This window comes from Cheilinus undulatus, linkage group 21 (genome assembly GCF_018320785.1).
Source record: "Cheilinus undulatus linkage group 21, ASM1832078v1, whole genome shotgun sequence".
Classification (NCBI taxonomy): Eukaryota; Metazoa; Chordata; class Actinopteri; order Labriformes; family Labridae; genus Cheilinus; species Cheilinus undulatus.
Genome location: NC_054885.1, coordinates 35,433,755 through 35,458,596, shown reverse-complemented (window position 1 = coordinate 35,458,596; position 24,842 = coordinate 35,433,755). Strand labels below are relative to the sequence as shown.

Sequence of the window (24,842 nt, the reverse complement as noted above, 5' to 3'; positions counted from 1 at the left end):
CAGTTTGTTACTGACTACACTTTTTCCAGACTCACACTAAGTGCAATGATGCGCCTTGTGGATAAAGGTGGGAGATATATGGAGTTTTAAGATGTATTAAAGTGTTAAACAAGGTAGTTAGGATGACAATATCATTAATAACAATATAGATTATGTTGCATTCAAATTTTTTTTCTGACTTCATCTGGCCATTGGTGAGTGCTGTGGTAAATTAAAGAAAATATTTGCCAGGCCTTAAACACAAGATAATCAATTTCTACCATTTAGTCTAAATGGGGATTTATTTAATTAATTTAACATATTTATGGGGCATTGAAGAATAGAAGTCCTAAACACCCAATATTGGGTCAAAAATTGATTTTAGTTCTCAAAAATTGTTAATGAATGCCAACTGACAACAGTTGGAAACATATATAGAACTGGAAAGGAGCCTAAGTCCTCACCAGTTTAACAGCTTTTGAAATGTTGCAATTAATAGTGCTGTATCTGTTTTGGTTAAAATATGACAGAGGTCCATTAAGATTATTTACTCTTTTATACCACTAATCATCAAAAGATAATAGATATTTTATCATTTTGATTCACCTGGGATTTAAGAGTAACTAAAATTTGGCTATGTCTACATTTGGTAATGTTGCCAGTGTTTTTATAGGCTAGGGCAGCACGGCGGTACAGGGGTGAGCGCTGTTGCCTCACAGCAAGAGGGTTCCTGATTCACTTCCTGGTCAGGGCCTTTCTGTACGTGGTTTGCATGTTCTCCTCATGCATGCATGGGTTTTCTCAAGGTACTCAGGCTTCCTCCCACCACCAAAAACATGCTTGGTAGGTTAGCTGGTGACTCTAAATTTTGCCTTAGGTGTGTGATTGACAGGGTGTAAACCGTCTTACACCCAATGTCAGCTGGGATAGGCTCCAGCCTCCCACGACCCCAACTGAGATTAGCACTTTAGATAATGGATGGAGTTTCTCTACAATTTTTGATTATGTAAAATCAAAATTTGCTCAGAGTTTCATTTCTAGGACTTCTGTTTTTGTAGTGTTTCCTATGGAATGAAACTTGGGCAAAAGGGATGGTCATCCTGCCCCAGCCTCATTCTGTACATCTAATTTTATTGTTTCTAAAGATTTGTTTGTACAGCAGTACTAGGACAGGTCGATTTGGCCTAAAATTTATAACACAGGTTTCTCCCCTGCTTAGGTGTGTCAAGCTACAAACAAATAAATTGACATTTATTGTGAGGAACCTGTTAAGAAATAACATGTTTATCATTGATTTACTAAGCAGAGGTACAGACGAGTGTGCAGAGCTGCAGTTTTTATAGGTGTTTCTCTGACCTCGTTCAACACCACATCATGCTCCTTTGAATCATCATGAATTTCAAACAAGTGAGTCACGAGTTAAAACACACCTTTAAACAGTTGTTCAAGCTGCTACTGTACCATTTACCTGTGCCACTGGGCTCAAGACAAATCGAGTCAATCCACTGCTGCACATAAGCATGCTAACGCCTGGAAAGGCGAACAGACGCTCTGCAACAAGAGTACACTCGTTGTATGTTGCTGTTATTACAGAGTTGTAGCTAGAAGAGGAAACATTTTACTCCATTACTGGATGATGTCTGACTTGATACCTGGCTGCTGTTTTGTATGAGAGTGAAATATGATGATGTCTAGACTCAGACTGAGCTGTTGTCTATCACATATCACTCTCTGACACTAAGGATGTCGTAGGTTATGCCTCATGTGTGCAATACAACAAAACACATTAATTTTTTTATATCAGAGTTGCAGAAATCCATTCTGTGGCAGAAATTGTAGCAGTGGTGGGGATACCAGTTTACTCCCCACCACTAGTATCGCTCACTTTTTTTATTACACTCAATATTCCATAATCCTAGCATTTGACTCTGTGTCTGAAGGCTTATTGTTGATGTGGTACATTTTTACAACCATCATCCTTGAATGGATAATAACAGTGAGAAACAGCAGAAGAACACAAAAATTATTTGTTAACAATGCCTCAATCAGTGCATCCAAAGGAGGGATGTGCAAGAGGCTGTCATTCGCACAGTTGCCAATTTCATACAAATTAAAAAAAAGCCCTGCAAATATACTTGGGTGGCTGTAAATACCACCAAAGAATTAGCCATCTATGGGACACAGGGTTATTATCACCCTTTAGCTAAAAAATATAAAGATATGATCTTTAATCCATATCGCCCAGCCCTACTTGTGGGTCAGTTTTTAGTTTTGACTTCTGAAAGCCATTTCAAGCTAGAGTTGAATTAATGAAGGCTTTTAATTACACTCATTGCTGTGTTGGCTCTGAAAAATGATTTTGCTTTCAAGAATTACAACTTTGCAAAGTGCTTTACTCTGCATTTGGCTGCCTTGCTCTGTTAGGCTTACACGAAATAAGCTAAGAATAACCCTGATATCACCCACTTGTAGTAACCGGAACGACAAGCCCTTCAAACGTCTGGAAATTTTATTTGACTCGATCATTTGATGGCCTGTCCAGACATGGATCAGTTCACTGGGAACTCACTACAGTCTTGTTTATTCGTGGGTTACATACACAGCCTAATTGTTTTGGCTGTTCGCAGTTAATGTTGTTTCATTAACAGCCCTGGGTCCCCCCTCCTCCCTCAGAAACCCAGACCTAATCACCTGCTGCGGAGCCTTCACAGATAAAGACAGGCAGAGGGGGTGTCACTTACCATACATTGAATATAGCTCTTCTCTGAAGGCAGATTCTCAGAGCTGTGTCTGTTTCTGTGCAGCCCTTTTTTGTGTTCATGTGCCGGGGTGAACACAGTTGAAGCAAACCAAGTTGCTTACGTAAGACATCAGATCTAAGCTGCTTGTAGTGCGATAGCTTGGGGAAAATAAACCCTTTGTAAACACACAGACGTACACAGAGACTTGCATGCTCAGTAACCGCATTAGAGTTGACATTTTCAACAAAAGCGGCTCATATATTATGAGAGTCTGCTCTGTGTACTGTATGTTCTTAATAGCTCATTCCCCAGGGGGAGTCTCTCGTTCTGCTGGCTAATCAGGGATCCCCTTCACGGCAGCACTGTGGTGAATGCTGAACAGCATCACAGAAGACCCCCTTACAGCTTTTTTTTTTTTTTTTTGCATATTGTAGTAGTTTGCATCAAACAAGCCCTGGCAATATGGACCCAAAACATCTTATCTCAATCTTTTTAGCTGCATGACATTGCCTCATGCATATGTTGGTTTTTTCTGTCGAGAAGCAACAAAAAACACAAAACAGGAAAACGAGTCAAATCCACATGCCAAATGTCACAAGGCACTATTATTAACAGTAGCTTCACAATATCACCATGTAAACTAGAAATTACATCGAAAAAAAACTACCCGTTTTTTTTTTTTTGCACAAATGAAAAAATGCTCCTTAAATGATGGAAACAAAACAATAGTTCCCCATTTAGCCTAGCCAGTTAAAACGGATTATCTTTCAATAATGGGGATGTACATGCAGATGTCAAGTTTGTTAGCAGAATGTGGCTAAAGTTAGCAGTGCTAGCAGTGCAAGCTTACGATCGTGCAAGGACGTCCACATTCCTGAGAGTATCGTCACTTAATGCTTTGGCTATATATAAGTATAACCTGATTCAGCCTGTGGAAAACTTCATCTGCATTTTCTAGATCAAAATAGTGCTAAACTTTGCTGTTCTTACAAGATGCTATAGCAGTTGGCAGCAACAGCTACAGTAGCTCTTAGTGGCAGGCGTCTGTTTACCCTACAAATCTTGTACATCCCTAGTTGTTTTGCACTACTAGTGAAGCAAAGCAAGTTTTGTGAGAGAACCTTCAGGATGTTGGCATCACAACTACTAAAGCAAAGACATGAAGATACCTCTCCATAGGTTTTACCTGTAAAAAGGCGCAGCCTTACTCCTTCCTTGTGCCACCTCCTACCTGTGTAAGATGGGCTGTCATGTGGACAGTGATGCATGTTTACACCCTGGTGTATATGGCAAGGATAAAGAGCTGCCTTGATAGATATAATATATTTATCGCTGCTGTGGAAACACTAGATTGAACATTTAAGACTGCTACATAAGGGCAAAATGCTACTCTCATTCATGTTTTGTACTTCTAACTTGTCATGGCGCATGATTGTTCTCTGCTAGCTGCTGTGTACTCTGATCATCCCAGCACACCCCCATAATGTTGAACTGCAGCCCCCAAACCTGTAATTCTCACTAGGTTGAGTAGAGACCAGAGGTGCTAAGCAGCTCTGCGGCCTTCTTCTTTGTAATCTAGGGAATTCGTTAGTTAAATCAGCACTCCATACAAAGAGTACAAAGAGGACCTCCTGATCAACACTGCAGGTTACTTATCAGAACTGCTTTTAGCACAAACCAGGAAGTCTACTTTTAACCGCTTTTCTCTCTCATAATGCAAAATTCATCAAGCACTGAAGATTTGCAAAGCTGAGCATCACATCTCTACTCTTCATGTTTTGTTATTGTATTGTCATTGAGTTCACTAAGCATTTAATGAGTGAGCAGACTGTTTTCAGAAGTGCTATGGCCTTCGTCTGGTGGTATTGGTTCATTACAACCAAGCACCAGTATATATGATGGAAAGCATGTTGTTTCAAATGACTTTTTAGATGCTCATTGCCCATCTCTAGTCAATAAGCTGGTGGTTCTTACAGTAAACAATCTCTTAGCTGAGCCCTGGTATTTATGTTTTTGTTTTTTGTTTTTTTTTGAATAATTTCAATCAGCATTCTACTCAGATATGGCCAGGAGAAGTCAGGAGAAAGGTGTAAAGGTATTTTAATGCAACATAAACTATATTTATTCAAATGAAATTGTCTTACCCTCTTACTTGTTTGAAAGCATGTTGATATAGCTTGAAAACTCAAAGTATTGCCCACCCCTGAATCAGACTGCTCAGTGATTTTGTTGCACATCTTGTGTGGAAATCAGACAAACTTTAATTACAATAAAATGTCTCATCATCCTCTTTACCTCTGTTTATTTAGTGACAGGTCAGTGTCACTGCAGGTGTCCACAGAAACTCTCCACACAGCTGAGATCCTCGTTATTGACCCCATGAACTCCTCGCTATTCAGTCTAAACACAGAGACATCTTTAAGTCTGATATCATCGACACTGCTGATAGAATGAGCGCCATTCTAGCATGATAGCCATGTCATGTGAGTTATTTTGTAGGGCTCTGATAGGTTAAATTAACATGCCCTTTTCCTCTCCTCTGGACCTTGCTCTCTTCTTCCCTCTTCTCTCATTGAGCTCCAAGACTCAGCCGGATGCAGACACAGTTAATTTCACTGACCTGAGCTGGACTCTTTTATTTATAAATCTCTGTGACACAGCATTGAGCTCCACCAAACAGCGTTACCCTTATTTGGTGCTCTCCCACATCAGCAGTGAAGAGTGCTGAGGAGACAGGAACAGGAGAGTCTGCTGCCCCCATGTGGTTGTCTCTGCACAATGCATTTTACTACTTGTTAAATTCTAACACAATCTTTTCCTGCATTTATTGGTTCTTAATGCTTTATAATCTAATCTTTGTGTGCTTGTGTGTTTGCAGGGGGATTTGCGGGGTTACCTGTCCCAGCAGGATTGGGTGTTCAGAAATGCTGAGCTGCTGCAGCTGCAGAGGATGGCCTGTGAGATCGCTGCTGGTGTCACTCACCTTCACAAACACAACTTTCTGCACAGGTAGCATATTTAACTTGCTGCCGTAATGCAAACATATAGGTTCAAGACCCACTGAAATAACTTTTAATGAATAATCTGTCAAACTAAAAAGGTGTAGGATAAATCTCTTGCTCTCTGACTTGCAATTCAATAACAGACACTGACCACAAATCTAATTTACGACTTCCTCTAACAGATGCTTTGCATTTTTCTAGGGGTGTCCCTGACTAAGGATTTGCATATACAAAATGTGATTGGTCATGTTATGCTTGGTACAAAACCATGATTAATTTATTGAGCAAGACAAACAAAAAAAGCTGAAATGAGGCCACTGCCAGTCAGACATCAATCAGTCACAAATACTATTATTGCAAAATTAACATTTAGATAAATAGACTTTATAGCATTCTCTTCATGCTATACATCAGAGGAAATGTGGAATAAACTCTTCATTTTGATATGAAACTGACTTTTCTTTGCTGCAAAGTGCAGAGCATCAGCAATGCAAAGTAAAATTAAACATGCAGCAGAATTTTGGATTATGCAAAGAAATAGACCAACACACTTATGCATGAGGATGCACTGATGATGGGTTTAATGTATCAGCAGACATCTCCTTTTTAACACACTGGTCCATTTACAAATATTGCATCATGAACTGATGTCAGCAGTGGATGTTTATCTGTTGTGCTGCATCAATTTAAAGCAGCTATCTGTCACACATAACACTTGAATTAGAGAAGGGGGTGAAGGAATACAAACTTTGACCTGTTTTTTGACCGAAAATGTTCTGACTTTTGGGAAAATTGCACCCAAAAAGCAATAGATATACATTAGTATTGGCCAGTTTGCTATTTTGAACATCAATGCTGGCTTACAAATAACAAAATAGTAACTGCAGGGAGACATAATGAGTTTAATAGTTTAGTTTAAGCTTGTTTTATGTGCTATGATGCCAAAGAGGTTAATTAAGGTGCAATTTTTTTAAGCATTGCATTATTAAGTTTAGATAATTTGGAATATATTCCAAAATAGGCTATGAGTAATGAGTTATTTGGAGAAGATTATCAAATCTGTAAAATTAGACTCTGAGCCCCCCATATAGCTGGAATGGAATGATCCTTTCTTAAGCAGGTGTTCCAACTGTGAGATTGGCAGCCAAATGTGGTGCTTTAAAACAAATCGTTGAATGTTCGACTATTTTGGGTCACTCTGTACATTTACCCTTAGCATGTATCTTGCTTTCTTGACAGAAAATGTCGTGTACTTTAGCAGGAAGTAGATTCGCTCTTTTAATTTTTGCATATTGCCCTTCTATGTGACTTAACATCTGTGCTAAATTTGGCCGTATTTTCATTGACTTGTAGGACGAGTTCCAGAACTTAAATACTGCATTCCTCATTTAATGCATAAAACAAAATTGCTGTACTTTATGTTTGTATCAAAGAATTTTACACCAGTTTTCATGCCTCAACTGATGTGTTGTCAGTTCTTAATGTGCACGTAATGTGGCATGTTAAATATGCGGTCACAAGCCTCATTAACTATGGATGTAAAGAGTAAGGTCAACAGTTAGTTTAACTTTAGTGCTCACTGTCCAACCAGTCTCAGGAGTGCCAGTGTTCTCCAAAAAAGGTTTGTACAGCAGAGAGGCTGCATTTCATTTTCATTTTTACCCCTGGGGAGCTCTGGATGTCTGGCTGTGAGCAGCCTGCAGGGTACAGGGGGTGTCGGGAACGTGTGGCTTGGGGGTAACATACGATGCTCCGCTCATCAGCTCTATTTTGCATGCTCAGAATAAGCTCAGAGGGTTCCAATTACACAGCTTGCATGCATTGCCACAGTGTCAGCTGTCCGCTGCCAGAGGGATATGATGATTCTGCTCTTTGAGTGTAAAAGGATAGCCCAATATTGGGAGTCGTGTTTTAATCCTTGTTACAACTTAATGGCAGTTCTACAAGCTTTCCTCCGTGTGGACTAATTAACTTTCAAGTCTTATAAATATTTCAGTGAGTTTAAGGCCACAAAAATGTGTAAATGATGACACAAACTACATGGTTGTGAGTGTAGCAGGATGCCGCCTGAAGCGAACAAGAGATGTTTGATTGGTCGGTTATGGTGCGCTGCCGAGGAGACACAAAACCCTGAGGGCCAGTGCTGCGTGGGCTGATATCCAAGGCTGAAACCTCAGACAGTGCGAGTGATGTGAAACTGAAGAAGGAAGCCTCTTTCTTTCTCTTAAGCTGATTTTGGGTCTTGAATTTGGTTCTAGTAATAAAATACAAAGAGAATAATCAGTTACTTTTTTGTGGTTTCCTTTAAGGATAAAACTTAAGCTTACAAGCCTCTCTGTAAGCCTCTTAGCCCTTAACTTCATTTTAACTATATTTATAAGTCACTGTGGGATGTTTGCTTTAGCACTGAAACTGCTGACTTGACTTTAAGATTAAGTTTTAAGGGAGGATAAAAAAAAAAATGCTGCCAAATAGAGTAGGAAGGAAGTTATTGAAATTCCTGACTGTAAAGAAAAATGACAGCAAGGAAATTTACTGTTGCTTTGAGAAATATTGACTTTATTTTGATAGAACAGTATATATAACAGTTAAAGGAAAACATGACGAAAAAGGCTCCCTTCAGCAAAGACAAGAAGATGACATGATATCGAGCTTAGCATGGGTATTTTTTGATAAAAAAGAAAAAATACGGCAAAATGCAAATTGAGTTTTCATAACAAGAAATGACTGAGGTATGTTGCTAAACATTCCCAGCTGGGGCTGCACAATTCTGGCCTTTTTTTATTACATCGTTCATTAAGATCACAGTTAGTAATCTCATATTATTATTCAATAAATACATTCATAATTTTTAGGCATTTTTGTGTCGTTTTTTTAAAAACAGATATTCTTCTACTTCTATGGTACCAAGTCTGGGCTGGGACTTAAAATCTTACCAGGCATTTTTGGCCCATATCGGCCCCTATGAAGTGGCCAAACTTAAGCAATAAGTAAGAAGTAGGGCTGTCAGTGATTGAAAATTTCAGTTCTGATTATCCTCAGAATTTCTTCAGTTATGATTAATCTCCTCTTTGCTTCATTTTACAATTCCACAGTTTTTCAGTTACGACTGATTTTGATTAATTTGGGATTTAAACTTACGTTAATTGACTTCCTGTTTAGATAAAGACCTGCTTTTATTTTGGAAGAAAATACAGAACTTCCGGTAGATTAAAAAGTAAGACACTAACTTAACCATAGAAAAATAGAATATGCTACGTATTGAAAGAGAAATAAGAGAACAGTTAAAACAGAAATGCTGCTTGCTATTAAAGAGCAGTGGTGGACTTCTTTTACATCACTCTGGCTGCAGGGAGATGCAGCAGCTCAACCAGAGTGTGAACATTGAAGTATGCAATTAATGTGTGGCTGACAGACCCAAACAAATATGGCAGTTAGCATTCAGGATAGCTTTAATAAATGATCGTAATTTGATTAAAGTGGATAAAAAGACGTTCAGTATTGGGTTTACTGATGTGGATTTAATCATTAAAGTCCCCAAAAGTCACATGAGTTCCAGGCTTGCTGAAAATGCTGCTGCAAAGGATTTAAAGGCATCAGTAGTGTCAATGGGAAGACACAACAGCTGGTTTCAGGAGGAAAAACAAGTAAGAGGCAGCGATGTATGGTTCAAAGGTTATTTAACTTTTGATAGACTGTGTCACTTTTTGTTGTGTATGACAGCGCCGGTCTGGAAGGTGTTTTGTCGATCACACTTAGAGGAAAAACTGTCAAGCAGCCACTAACCTCTTCTGCCGCAGTGTGTCCTCTGGTTCTTCTAAGCTGCTCTGAAAATGGTAGCCCGTGCATGACGTGCTTGCCGGCATTGAAGAAGAACGATTTCGGGTTTGTAGCGCTAACTAAACGAAGCAAAATATAAAGCTAAACCAAACGGTTTGGGATCGGTGCAAAATTCGTGTGCTTGCAGTACGAGTAGTATTTTAAGCAGTATCGGATGTATTTCAGACACTGGTATCAGAATCGGAACGACCCTAAGTAGCATACACTCATAACGTTGGCTGCAGCTGCTGCAGGACAAGTTCCTTTTCGTCTTTTAAGATCAGCTCTGCAAAGAGCTCCAAAACTTTGTTTATTAAAAACATAAATAAGTTGTCAAAATCTGTGGTGAAATCAGCAGAAGCAAAGCTCATAAGTTGACTAAAGAAGCTGACAGACGTTAAGCTATAATGCAAACAATGGAAAAGTATCAATAGTGGTATCGATAAGGACTCGGATCACTCCAGATTGGATAAAGGCGTCATTATCAATAAAAATGAACACCTCCATCTCTTGTAGGAAAGCCAAAATCGTGATTGCAATTAGATTTCAATCAAATTTGCAGCCTCATCTCCTGCAAACAACCACATCAGCACTGTACATCAAATTACACCATAATGCAGAACTTTAAAGTGTTTAAGTTTGGAACAAGCTTGGCCAACTCCGGTTACTGCCATGAACTACATGCAGACTTACAAATTGACTGTTACTTCCATTCTCATCTATGTAAACCAGCGGTAGTAAGAGCATTTTAACTTTGCATCAAGTCCCATTAGTGAAAACAGTAAAATAAGTGTAAAAATCAGCAAGATGCTGGCTAATTAGATAACTAAATGAACTAACATACAGCACTGTTTCATTGTGATGTGATCAGTGTTAGCTCAGTAAAATGACTTCTATGTAAAGGTAGATGTAACGACATCATGATGTGCTCAAATGTCACATGAAGACTAAATCTAAAATAGCTGCCAAAGTGAACACAGGTAGAAGAAAACTTGGCCAGCAGCTGAAACAGTAGCCACTATCACTGATAAGATCAACAAGGTGCCAGCAGATATTACATCTAAGCCCTCAGACGTCTCATGTTGTAGGAGTGATCATTGCTGTGCCCATATTAGCCTTGTAGGGTGAAGATATTGGACCCATTTCATTACTGCTGTGTTACTGTATGTTAGGCCTGGAGCCAAACGCGCGGACAGGAGAGTCTAAAATAAATCACCATTCATCTTCCAGAGGTTTCAGCGGCTCTGACAGTAGCCGGGCCGTGTACACACAGGAACACTGGTGTCAGCAGAGTTTGTCGTTAGGCGGGTAAAGGGGACTTGGAACTTATGCAGAGGGAATGCCGCAGGGCTAACGGGAAACCAAAGCTTGCTGCTCCGTTCTCAGAGAATGATCTACCATATGTCTGCTGTATGTGCAGGGACAGCTTCTAATGCCCCCTTCTGGTAACTGTGCAGAGCCTGTGTCTCCCTCCTGAAACGTTATCCTGCTGCTGTATGCACGAGTCAGGAATAGCCCCTGTATGAGGCTTGTTGTGAAGACCAGAGGCAAATGACAGAGGGAGAATTTCTTATAGTTGCCAAAGTCATTCAAGATCATTGCCCAACTTCCTTGCCCTTTATTCTTACGGGGCCATCTCAGCCTTTAACTCCAAGAGTAGAAGGGGGATTGTTGCTTATATAATGGTGACAATGGTTTTATGGTCACTCCAGCCTTATCTTCATGTAATTAATTAATAAAGTGGACATTTTCAATCCAGTGATGACCAAAATTCTGCTTTCTAACTTTTTGATTAGCTTTATTATGAATCTGTCTGTGTGCTTTATGCTGACCTCTCTCTCTTTACTTTTGCAGTGATTTGGCTCTGAGGAACTGCTACCTGACTGCAGATCTGACTGTCAAAGTGGGGGACTATGGCATTGGACCCTACAGATATAAAGTAAGCACAACCCTCAGTTTAAGATGCTTTCTTTTCTATACATTTCCATTAAAACAATGTACTGTTGTTAATTTCACAAACTAACAAGTCTAGGACAACCTAGACTAGAGTATGTATGCCAAAACAATGCCAGATCAATGTCTCAAGAGTTATATGACCAGAAAGACAGAGTAAAAGAACAAAATGGAAATGGAATCTCCAGAACTTAATACAAATCACAAACAAATAAGCAATGACCAAGCCTTTTCACATCTGCAGTTAGGCTCTACATGCCTTGTTCATCAGGAGAAGAGATAACAACTCACTAACAAACACAACAGAATCTATCAATATCATTTATTTCTGTAAAAATTGATAATAATGTGTTGAGTTCACATTTCGCAAACATGGTATTCCAGTGTGTAAAATACCTTTCAAACTGGCAGATCACCGTTTTGTCTCTTGTTTATCTTCGGCTGGCCCTGATTGATCACGAAGAAAGCGATAGAAGAAGAAATTGGAGCATCACGATTGTTATACAGGAAGTTGTTGTCCAATTACTACCGGTGTCAAATGGAGGACTTATAGCATCACTACTAAGTTTTTCACCATGAAAAATGTTATAAATAGTGATGTTATTAAACATTTAGCAATGTGAATTTGTAGTATCAAAGCTTTGAATAAACATTGCGCTTTGCGTCTGGATTAAAAATGTTGTGGAAGGAGTATAAATGCCAGGGGCTGGCTGTAGTCTGTTAAAAAAAAAATTAACCTTCAGATCACAATTTACTCCATAGAAATCCGTCTTATGGTTCCTGAGATGCTGTAAACAATGCATATATTATTGCTTGGGATCATTGGCGATCCAGCAGGTTTTAGAGGGTTTTCAAATGTAATGTTTTGTCATCACCGAACTCCACCCAGAAAGAAGAATCAAAGTGTTTTTAAACTCATGTTGCACAACTTGCAGTGCACGTTTAAGAGTTTGGCTTTAGAGAGGGCCAGAGCGCTGCACCAGCAGTGTGCCAGCGCCATGGCATGCCATGGCCCGCGCTGGTATATACACACGTTTGTCATTTGCCAAATTGGCTCGACATCATTAGCAGGAGTTCTGTCATCACTTTTAAAGAGTCTTCACACACAGGCAGTGGTACTGCTGGGGGAAAAGGACATGTATTTTTAAGGAACTTATTATAAATGTTTGCTCATCACACAGGACTGTCTTCAGGATGGTTAAAAATCATTGCTTTGGTTATTTTTTAAAACCCCTGGATATGGTTTATCTTTCTACCATCCATTTCTACTATCCACCATCCTCCTCTACAAGCAAAGGCATTAAATGTCTGAAAAAGCTGGTAATTTTGCTACATCCAGAAAGTGATTCCCTCTGAAGCTGGTTAACGATCCTTATTGTGCAATGCTGAACTTAAGTTACCTATCTGAGGTCAACATCTATCTTTGACACAAAGCCCCAAATGAACTGGCAGGACATAAACTCCTTTAGCGTCACAGGCTGTGCAGGTGTTTGAGTTTGATTGCGTCTATATTTCACCAAACAATTCAGATCGTCCTTTTTTTGTTACCCGACACGCTGCATATGTCCCGAGGCAGTTCTGTCTGCTGCATTCTCCAAATACTGCTGACCTGTCAGTTTGGCTGTCTGAATTTAATCCTCATAAGATAAGGTCAGACGGGGAATCTATTTCTGTAAAGAAAGAGAGAAGCTGAGGAGGAGAGCACCGCCTAAGTGAAACCTGATTAACAACTTTATTACACTCATTATTATTGCAATAAGTTTGTGTTTGCAAGTGTTTCCTAGAAAGCTGTGGTTTGTAAAAGGTTTGATCACCATGTGTGACTGATTTTGTGGTTTCTATTATTTTAGGAGGATTACATCATCACAGAGGAAGACATCTTTGCACCCCTTCGCTGGTTGGCTCCAGAGCTGGTGGGAGAGCGGCATGGGGGTGTGATAACTATGGAGTCGACCAAGCCCAGCAATGTGTGGTAGGCACCAGTTTACAACCTCAGTACACTAGAGGACACCAGAGGACAGCTTAGAAAACACGTAAATCATAGTGCCTGAGAGTGGAGTGGAATAGAGTCCAAATATAATCTACATAAGATACTTCTGAGCCAAAGAGAGAGAGACCCTTTTTTATGTGTACTTCTGATTAAACCAAGTAAAATATGGTTAGTAATTGTCTGCAGTAAACCTCTGACTCATTACTGAGAAATCGGGCCTTCCTGCTAAATCCAGCACTTGTAAATCACCAAAAACTGGATTATTTCCAGAAGAGAGTAAACAAAATGGACACTGCACCAACTAAGCATCCCTGCACTATAAATTCCTTTAAGTGGTGACTCATTGGTCAAATGCTTTCTGGACATAAATCACAGAGATTATATAAGGCCGTTGTAATTACACAAGCTGGACCCTTTTAAAGTCAAAATATGCCCATGTTCATGATGCATACCATGATATATATCATGTTTATCCTATATTAAGGTACGCCAGTTTAGTCTTTGTATTATGAATTTTCAGTTGTCATGTCTTAGGTTATTCATAACAGCTCACCTGATCAAGTTTTATGATCTCTGGTGAAGGTTTAAGGCCATTTTCTAAACTGGTAATGTGTCAGGTATCTTTTGTCCGGCTGTAAATTCCAACAGCTCTTTTTTTTCTTTGATTGACACCAGGGCCTTGGGCGTCACTTTGTGGGAGCTCTTTGAGAATGCTGCTCAGCCGTACCCACATCTGTCCGACCGGGAGGTCCTCAATCATGTCATCAAGGATCAACAAGTGAAACTCTTTAAGCCTCAGTTGGAGCTTCCTTACTCCGACAGATGGTGAGTCTTCCAACAAGTTTATTAGAACCACTGACAGTGTAAGTAGCTCTGTCTTCTTCCGTTGTATAAAGTGAAGCCAGAATATTAGTAATAATATTGCCCTAGTGACATAACTGGGAGCCAAGACAGGCACAGCGTGGAGCTGGCTGGTGGAGCTGTAGTGTTGATGCCAAGCTCCTTATCCCTGAAGTTGGTACAGTCCACAACAGGACAGACTCTTGTATCACTTTAAAGCATGTTAATGGGAAGTTAAATGACTGTATTGTTAGTTTATGTTAAATTTTCCCTCCCCTTTCCTCCTCTAATTTGTTAATTCATGTGGGAATGCTGCTCTTTTGTATTTATTTTTTATTTTATTTAACATTTATTTGATATGGACAAACAGTAACATTGATGCTGTGATATTTGGTCATACACAGGTCCCAGAAGCACTGCTTTAAGTGTTTATAGCAAAGTGCTAATTTTCAGGCTTTTAAAGATATGGTTGTAAAAAAACAGGGAAAGATTAAGAAATAACAGAGATACCTAAAACACAGTACATTAGCAAATACATCGGAGTTAAAATATCGATGGCGATGCATCAGATGGCTTTGATATGACCTAAACTGCACCCAGTCCGCAGGAGATATGACTGTTTTGGCTTTACATTTATGAAAAAAACAAAGAGCACAGAGATCATTTTCTAAAATAAATGTTGATGCTGTTGCTTCAATCAGGTTCCAAGTGATCAAAGTTTTTAATAACATATCTTGTCTTGAAATATCTGCAGGTATGAGGTCCTGCAGTTCTGCTGGCTGTCTCCAGACAAACGAGCCACAGCAGAGGAAGTCCACCGCCTGCTCACCTACCTTCGCATGCAAGGCCAGAAGGACATAGAAGAAGACTTCGAACAGCGCTGGGATGCTCTCAAGCCGAACCCCACCGCACGCCAGACCACCGTCAGCCACTCGTCTTTCCCTATCTTGGAGCAGTTTGCCGACGACGCCCTGCGACAGGAGACTGATGAAGTCCTCACCGTCACAGAAACGAGCAAAGGTCTCAGCTTTGAGTACGTTTGGGAGGCAGCCAAACACGACCACTATGAAGGCAACCATGGACGCTCAGGCATGGACACAACGCTGAACTACCACAGCATGTTCTTCCCTGTTTCCAGTGAAGACATCCAGGCACATTTCCCTGATCCTGGAGCCAGAGCAGAGCGCACAGAGGGCGGGAATACTCCATCAGGAATTCATGGGATTGTGCCTGTGTTTGATGCTCAAAAGCCCTCAAATGGAAATGAATATTATATCCAGCTAGAAGAACAAGGGGAGAGCACTGTTGGGGGCGAGGGCAACAGAGGGCAGGACTTGGACTTTAGCTCAGGACGACAAGACTTTGTTGTTCTCCAAGACGTCCGTCTGGATGAGTCGAGCACTGATGCTGATTTTTTCCATCAGAGTATCGACTCAAAGGACTCCTACTTACCAGACAGTCACATCTGGTCATCTCTGGAAAATGACAGTCCATACCACACAAACATTTTCACTGAAGGTGGGTCCAAGCAGGATGACTCTCCTTCCTGGGGTCAGGGTTTTATGGAGCTTCCAGAGCGGAATGGGAACCCTTTCCACGAAGCTGCATCTTTAGAAGTCCAGGTGGTGGACACTGAAAAAAGCTACGGGGATTCTTTTTTAGGGGGTAGTTCAGAAGCCGCTCAACCTGTGGATTCTGTGGAAGCCGAGGGAGAGAAAAACACAGACATGGAGAGGCTTCTGAATGCTGAAAAACTGACTGAAAACTTTTTGTTTCTCAAAGAACAGAACCTGATGAAAGAGGGATCTAGTTTCTCAAGTCCACAGGAGAACTTTCTTTTACCCGGCATCGCCCATGAACCAGAAGAAACATTCAAAATGCGCTCTTGGGATAACCTCGAGAGTTTAGGCAGCTTAACCATCCCAGACACTTATTTAAAACCTGCAACAAGTAGCACATCCTCGCGACAGGAACTATTAGACTCTCCAAGTCCCAGCTTGGACGAGTCATATCCGTCTCCGGTAGGAATTCAAACACTGGTGCCTTCCATTACAGTGGTCACAGAGGATAACACAAGCATCCAGCTGCCAGTTAGAAGTAGTTCTTCCACTGAAGACCTTGGTCTCCTGCAGTCCTCAGACAGAGGTCTAGACTCTGGTTTTGATTCTACCTCAGAGAAGTTTGAGGTTACCATCAGTCAGACTGATTTCCACACACCCGCACTCTCTCAAAGTGCCACTACAGACTCATTGTGCACAGATGCCAAAATCCCCAGCCTTGAAGATGACATTGGAACCTCAAGAGATGATCTTCAGCCCTCAGAAACTGAAATGCCAGAAACTTTGCAAGTCCAGGATTTGTCCACAGAGAACGGGCACAATGAAGACCTCACGAGTAATGACCTGCTGAGTGAACTAATAGAGGATGCAGATATCGAACTGGAAACCACTCTCTCTGACCATGAGGAATCCTTTATGGACACTAATGACCGTCCTCTTGTCAGGTCCTCTCTGTTGGTCTCTGGACCATCTTTGGACCAGATCAGCCAGGACAGTTTACTAGAGGACAGCATGTCCGTCACTCTACCCACTATAGAAAACTCAGCAGAGACCCCGGACTCTTTAGACTCTCTTGATATCCACAGGTTAGCCGAACAAGCAGAAGATCTGTCAGCTCAAATATCCCAGCACAAACTCCAGCCTCCGTACAAAATATCAGACAGTGGGTATGAGACGGAGAACCTGGAGTCTCCAGAGTGGAACTCTCAGCCGAATGTCAAAGAACAATCTCCTGTGAAAAACGGCTTGAGTGCTGCCAAAGAAGAGGAGGAGACAGAAGAGTTGGCATCAGCGGCTAATCTGGTTCCACCTGAGATCATCATCTCAGAAGTCGAGGGTGTGCTGGAGACTCAGAGCGAGGATCACAGTGAAGACCAGGAAGCAGCACATGAAGCTCCCGCTGAGGAACCTCTCATTGGTAGTAATTACAGGGACTCTGCCTACTTCTCAGACAATGAATCAGAGCCTGAGAAGAAGTCAGAAGAAACTAATGCAGGAGGTTCTGTTGAGGCGTCGTGGCCGAGGAACTCCACAGACCCGGTCAGCAAGGCTCCGGCACCAGAAGTTAGCACAGAGAAAGATGAAGAGTCTTTACTTTCTCAGAAAGAAACTCCTGAATCTGCTGGAGCGCTGTCTAATGGACAAACATCTGACTCTAATGTTGGGGGCATTACTCCAGATGCAGATGTCGATGTAGAGAAAAATGAGAATGACACAGCAGAGTCGATCAGCAATCATTTTGAAGGCGCACTTCAGCTAGACGAGTTTAAGTACATAGACTCCCCTGAAGAGCAAGATCCATTGGAAGAAAACTTGTCTCCACTTCCTTCTGCCACCCCATTGAATGCAGTCCATGCCAAACTAACCAGGACCTACGCAAGCGATGGTCACAAAATAAAAGAGCCAGACATGGAGGGCCGTTACCTGGGCAGGCGGGATGGCTTGATTTCGGATGGGCATGAGGACGGCGTGGATGCAGACGAAGAGGACGAGAACAGTGATGACTCTGATGATGACATGCGTGCGTATCCGCTCCACAGCTCCAGCTCAGACAGCGAGGATGACATAGTTCATACGGTGCCGGTCATCGTCTCAGACGACAGCAGCACAAAGAATCTGAAGAGCTTGTTGAAGCCGACCACGCTGAACATCGACGCTTCATCGCCCCCGTTTCCTGCAAGATTCAACTCCGATAACTCCAGGAGAGCAGTCTCTTTCTTTGATGATGTCACTGTCTACTTGTTTGACCAGGTAAAGAATTGTTTAATTTGCTGACCCTCCATTGTGTTTAGCTTTATTTTGGGTTTGTTGCAATGTGAAATTCCTTAATGTAAGATGGGAAAGTTATAAGCTATTTTATGATATTTCTGCTCATGAATATTGCAGAAGTACTTGCAACTTCAATAGGTGCTTGTATTTACCTTGCCCTAAGAGGCTCTCGTAAACAAGAGGCACAACAAAGCATGTATGATTTATTTCAGCCTTCAAATCTACAAGGAACAGGGGTTTTTAACCCGTTTCTTCTTAAGGCATCCTTAAAAAATAGAAAGATGTCAGTCAAAATGTACTGATATCAAGCAAACATCCCTGCAAATGCCAAGGGACATCACTGCAATGCCGTGCAATAAGAGAATTAACAAGATCACCCCAAAAGCACTCATTTAAAACAATTAGAATGCTTGTTTTCTAGAAATGCCTGTGTAGACATTAATGATGCATTTTGCATTAAGACTAATGGGAAGTCATGCAGACCCCTAAACCTAACAGCTGGCACCAGACAAAAGAGATTTTAACCCCTTTATATGAGTAATCCTCTTGCACTGAATATCACTGCTCACTCATAGTTTGTCTTATCCAGCCATGATTAAAACATGCATTTAACAGCATTTCATGTGCAGTGGTTTAGCTTAAATGAAGAGTAATTCTGTTGGTGAGTTGGGAAGTTTTAGGCTTGATATCAAAGAAGCAGAAAAAATGGCACTTGAACTGCAGCCATCTGTTAGAACAAATGCTCCTGTCTGCATTATTCCTTTAATGGAAAAATTGCAGAATGCATGGAGGATTTATTGAGTTTAGGGTTGTTCCGATTCTGATACCAGTATTGGAAATATGTCCGTATTGGTATTGACACGTACACAGGTTTATGCACCAATCCGATACCGTTTCGTTTAGCTTTATATTTTGCTTAGCTTAGCCATGCTAAATGTTTGTGTTATAAACCTGAAATCAATTCTTCTTTGCTGCCAGAAACGGGGTACCCTTTTTAGTGCAGCGATGAAGAACCAAACGGCCCACGGCAGCAGCAAAAATTGGGGGCTGCATGACGTTTTTTCTCTGAATATGATCGTTAAATTGCCTTCCCGACCGGCGCTGTCGTACAAGTGATGTGGTTTACCAAAAGTTAGATCACTTTTGAACCATAAATCCTTGCCTCTTACTTTTTTTTCCTCTTGAAGCTACCTGTTGTGCCTCCCCATTGACGCTAGTGATGCCTTTGAATTCCGTGCGGCTGCATTTTCAGCAAGCCTCAAACTCATGTGACCTTTGATGACTTTAATGATTAAATCCACAACAGTAAACTTTATAATGAACGTCTTTTTTATCCCTTTCAATCAAATTACAATAATTTATTACCGCTAGCTCGGATGCTAACCGCCATATTGTCACCCTCTGTTAGTGTCTGTCAGCCAATAGCAGGCTGTTCCGTTATCACATCATGCTGCCCAAATAGAGCATAAAGGAGAGAGAGAGAGAGCCAGTGATGCAGACCCCTGTATACTGTACTGTACTATTATTTTAATACTTAGCAGCAACACTCATTCATCAGCAGGAAAATAACTTCAGGGTCACAGAGATGCTGTAAATTATGATTCTATTTGTTAAACCATCTTCTGAGTCAAGTATAGGTCTAAAATGATTTGCTAGTCTTCACAGTCAATCAGAAAGTTCACACTGGTCTCGGATCAGTGCTCAGTGTTGGCCGATACCCAACACCTTAGTATCAGAATCATATTGAGAAGGAAAAATGGTATTGGAACATCCCTAATTGAGTTTGCACTAATTATTAATTATCTTTCTGGCAGAATTGCATTCTTGTGTGCTGTAGTTAAAGCGTGAGAGAGATTTTTTTTTATGCATTCTGTTTAAAATCCAACTTTTCCATGTAGGAGACTCCCACTAAAGAACTGGGAGACCACTCCTCAGGCTCAAACAGTCAGACTCCAGAGCTCAGCAGCCCTGTGTCCACCTCCAGCTACTTGAACCGCTTTACCAACTCTGAGAGCTCCACAGATGAAGAAGGTAAACCCGAACAAAAACCACAGCTCAACATTTTCTTTGCTATGACACATCAGACTCACTCACTGAATCTCTGCAGGTGGCGGTTTCGAGTGGGATGACGACTTCTCCTCTCCTTCACCCGCCTTCCTGCCCAAGTCAGACAAAGACCCCGCGTCAAAGACCATGAACTCATCTGCGGCTTCACGCTTCACCTCTCCACCCACCACAGTCCTGGAGCCCAGCTGGACCAGCTCGTCAAACTACTCCCGCTTCTCCATCTCACCAGCTAGCATCGCCAGCTTCTCACTCACGCATCTCACCGACTCTGACATCGAACAAGGAGGTACAAACAAATCACTGTTTGCATTTCTAAATCCTACATTTTAATTGTTGCATGTTTAACCTCTCTTCCTCTTCTTTTACCCCTTCAGGAAGCAGCGAAGACGGAGAAAAGGACTAGTGTGCTAAATAAAACGACTGTTTTCCATCCCACTATGAAAAAATGAACTTTTACTCGCACTTTTTGGGAAACAGCTGAATAAAGACAAATGACGTGGTTTGTGGGGCGAACCGCGGATGCTTCTCTCAGGCAGATCAGTTCTTTACCTTCATGGATTTAGCCATGAGAAAAATGGCTGCAAACTGACAAAATAAGACAGACCAGGCTGAGCCCCGGGGTCTGACCACTTCACCTCTTCTGCTACATCAGTGTGCGTGATCTCAGTTCAGTGCAATTCCACATGGACGGGGGAAAAAAAAAAAACGTTTCTAAATGTTTGCTTTAAAGACTCATCAAGCGCATTCCAGGTGTTTGGCTGCTTCTTTTCATCGTGTGTCCAAGTGCACTCCTTTTCCAGGACTTTTGCATCACCAAAAAAAAAAAAAAAGACATGACTGTCTAAGATCTGAATTATCACACTGGGCTGGCTCACTACAGCCAATAGGAATAAGCTCTTTGATTACAACAGACGTAAAACTGAAGATCCACACTTCTTCACTACCATCATTCATTTTCCTCCTTCATGTTGTGCGATTATTTCAGTGGTTGCCTTTTTTTGGAAGAGTATTTTCTTTTTCTTGTTGGGTGTTAGTGACTCTCTCCTAATCGGAGAGAAATGTTTGTTTCCTTCTGTAGCAACTTTTGAACAACAAGGGTTGTTAATAAGGAGAAGAAATCCACACTGAGGATAATTGGACAACTAAAAAACCCTCATCTATAGAGGTGCCACACTGTATGTTCCTTTTATTTATGAATCAAGGGAACAGCTACAGGACGTAGTTTCATATTTTTGAGACGTCTCAGTAAGAACACTACAAGAGAAGGATTGTTTATTGATCCTTACAGAGGTGATCCAATGAAAAATAAGAGGTTTAATGCTTCACTTAATGCTTAAAAATCTGGAAGAAGTTGCTCTTAAGGTTTAGTCACTGGGTTTAATCACAGTGCCTGTGATGCTGTAAAAACAGCTGCACTCTGTTTATTATCACTACAAATTTACAAATCACACGTTTTGTCCGATTGTGTAAAATAAGAGTTGGGAGATTTTATTTTTAAATGTCAGAATGAAGAAATGTCATAAGCTGTTTGTAAACAAATGTGCAATGGATTTCAGTAATTAGATGAAATTTGCGTCATAGGAAGGCGAGCGTTTCTTCAGTAATGTGCAGGGACTTAAAGCTTCACAGTAAATAAATACACACTACTAGAACAAAAACACTGCTGCTTTTATCAGTGTCATGTGGAAGCCCATTACTGCCTGTGAAAAAGATATGAAAGCTAAGCATTAATGTGAAATTATTCTCAAGGCATAATAACGGTATAAAAAGTCACACCTGTCAGCTAAAACCTAAAGTTATAAAAACAAAAAGTCAGAAATAAGGGGGAAAATAGTATTCAGTAGTATGAGATAGAAGCCAAAGTTCTGATAAAAAGTCAAAACTAAGAGAGAACACAACATACAAATAAATGCAGCAAAAGTCGTTATTATGAGATAACATTTTTGAGATATTTCAAAATTATGAGTTAAAACTCAATTATAAGACTAAAGTGGCAATTATGAGACTTGGGTACAAAAATTTTAAAGAAAAATGTTTTAGTACATAATAATGTGAGAAAAGGTCATTATTTTAAGGAAAATAGTCACAATAATGAATCTTTAGTTATGATTTTTACGCAAGAAATCATAATGAGAAAATAGTCTGAATTTGGAGACTGAAGTTATCATTATGAGAAAAAAGGTCAAAATAATGAGACAAATCAAAATTATCAGACAATATGGCATTTTGAGAATAAAGTCCTGAATATCAGGAAAAAAAGTCACAACTTTTAGATTGAAGTCATAATTATGAGACAAAATTTCATAATTATGAGGGAAAAAGTCACAATAATGGCATTTTAGTTATGATTGATAGACAAAAAATTATTAATATAAGAAATAGTCACACTTTCTAGACTAAAGTTATTATGAGGAAAAAAAGCCAAAATACTGAGTCAAAAGAAAAAAAAAAATACAGAACAATGTCATAATTGTGAGACTGACGTCCTGATCATGAGTAAAAAAGTCACAATTAGGCAAAACTTCATCATAATGAAATAAAAATTCAAGAAGTAAAAGCAACCCTGACATTAGAAAATTATGATTATGAGTCATAAAATTGAAATAGTAGTGCACAATAAATACTTTTATATTTCAGCTTTTTGTTTGGACCCCCCCCCCTTAAATTATGACTTTATTTCATGATTTTAAAATAATATCTAACATACTACCAGTGTGCTAACCACAGCTGTGTTGAAGTCTTACATTACCTTTAGTAACTAACTTTAGTTTTTACTACAGTTGAGCAATCTTCCTGCTGATAGAGTGATGGAACAAAGGGCACTATTTTGCTTTTGAATGTCTTATTTCACCTTGAAAAACACCTTGATTGCTCAGTTTTATTGTCTTAAGTGTTATGCATGCTTCATCAGACAGAATTGAAATAAAAGTGGAGCACCGGCCTAAAAGACGTCCTCAAATCAGCATGTGGGGACCAGTAATGTACCTTACAGCCATACAACAATAGTTTCATATATCTAGGACCTATATGAGAGAGAAAAAACATCTGATTTTAATCCTCTGGCAGCCCAGGCTTTATTTCTCATAATAAGACTTAATCGTTTTCTATTATTGTTTAGCTTTCATACATGTGTTTTCCCTGGCAGAAATGGGCTTACGTATCGTCATGAACAGAGTTGTCTGCCTTTTTCTTTGTTTTTTTTGTTTTGTTTTTTTACTTGTGTCAAACTTAACCTGTTCACACGACATTCTCCTCCTCGTCTGGTTGCAGTTTCCAGCATTTCATCGTTGTATATTTTCATTTATGGGCTGAACATCGTCTCTGTGGCTGTACAGGGTGTGTCGGGGATGTGCGTGTGTGTATCATCAGTTTTTGTAGCAAATGTAAACAGAAATGGAGCAGAACGTGCTTCAGACACAAGGGTTCATGTACAGCTATAAAAACACAGTCATTTAAACTGTAGAGTATACAGTTACTGTATGATTCTTTACTTTAAAAAGCTGATGAACAAACTATCCTTCACCTGTAGTAGATAAAGGCTCAGTCCCACTTATAACTTCTACCCAGACTCCTCGTTTTTGAGATGCAATCTTCCTCTACAACAACGTTAAGGTAAATTGATGCAATGATTTGACAAAATTTTTACTTTGACAGCCATCTTGCCAGTAGATTTCCCATATTGGAGTGTTTAAAGGGCCATAAAGCTCCAGCACTTCACTCTAAACCTCCAACAAGAACTGGGACATCCCACCCCTAAACATAGGGCTAGGGCTGAGTGATCAGGGTGAGGTTGTATTGGGACTGAGCCATCATGCATCTCCCCCTCCCCACACAAACAGCACTGTACAGTATCTTAGACAATGTTAACCTCTGTTTGAAACCAGCAGCCTGTGCTTCAGTCAAACTTGAACGTTTATTTAAGGAGATCTTGTTTTATTTGACTACAGTATACATTTTTGCTTAATCTTGCACATTTGACAAATGTAACTTAATGTTGAACTGTACTGATGTATGTAAATGTTAATTTTTTCTCTGTCTGTAAATTGGGAAATGATGTAACTAGGTATGAGGTTTCATTTTGTAACTTAAGCTGAATTGTTGATCAGAGGAACATATCACAGCGTCATGGGCGAAAAGCAGTTAAATTAAGACAAAAGGAGATGTGAATTCATTCTGTCCTTAAACAAACTTGTAGATTTTAAAAATATTTTTACGTCATATTTATCATGCTTAGTGTAATTGAATGAAATGTTTATAATTACACTGTTTAATATGAAAATAAATGCAAATGAACTTCTGAGGACTCTGGGTGCTGCGTGTAGAAGGGGTTTGCAGTCAGTGCCAAGACTGATTAGAAATTTGTGAGTCTCTGCAAATAATTGGAACCAGTTTGCATGTAAAAGGAGCTGTAAGTTTCTGTATTTGAATGTTAAATTTTCAACTTGTAATAGGACGTAAACATTTCATTCAAAATAAGAAGCCTGCTACATTACTCATTACTTTCCATGAATATCCAGGGCTGAAATCAAAAATAATCAGAAGTGATTTGAAATCAATCCTGAGTAGTTTGGAAGCTGTATGCTTGACTTATAGCACACTTCCTGTTTAATGGCGAGAAGTCAAA

General features: G+C 40.1%; 1 protein-coding gene across 1 annotated transcript in view; it reads left to right on the top strand.

Annotated features, from left to right (window-relative positions):
* lmtk2 (lemur tyrosine kinase 2) overlaps nt 1-24,515 on the top strand; it is a 48,764-nt gene extending 24,249 nt beyond the window's left edge. The window contains exons 7-14 of the mRNA XM_041817343.1: nt 5,599-5,729; nt 11,396-11,480; nt 13,345-13,466; nt 14,160-14,309; nt 15,079-18,133; nt 20,050-20,182; nt 20,259-20,504; nt 20,593-24,515. Of these exons, the coding sequence (XP_041673277.1) occupies nt 5,599-5,729; nt 11,396-11,480; nt 13,345-13,466; nt 14,160-14,309; nt 15,079-18,133; nt 20,050-20,182; nt 20,259-20,504; nt 20,593-20,621 (3,951 nt within the window). The 3' untranslated portion in view covers nt 20,622-24,515. The remainder of the gene's footprint in view (nt 1-5,598; nt 5,730-11,395; nt 11,481-13,344; nt 13,467-14,159; nt 14,310-15,078; nt 18,134-20,049; nt 20,183-20,258; nt 20,505-20,592) is intronic.
* The last annotated feature ends 327 nt before the right edge of the window (nt 24,516-24,842 follow it).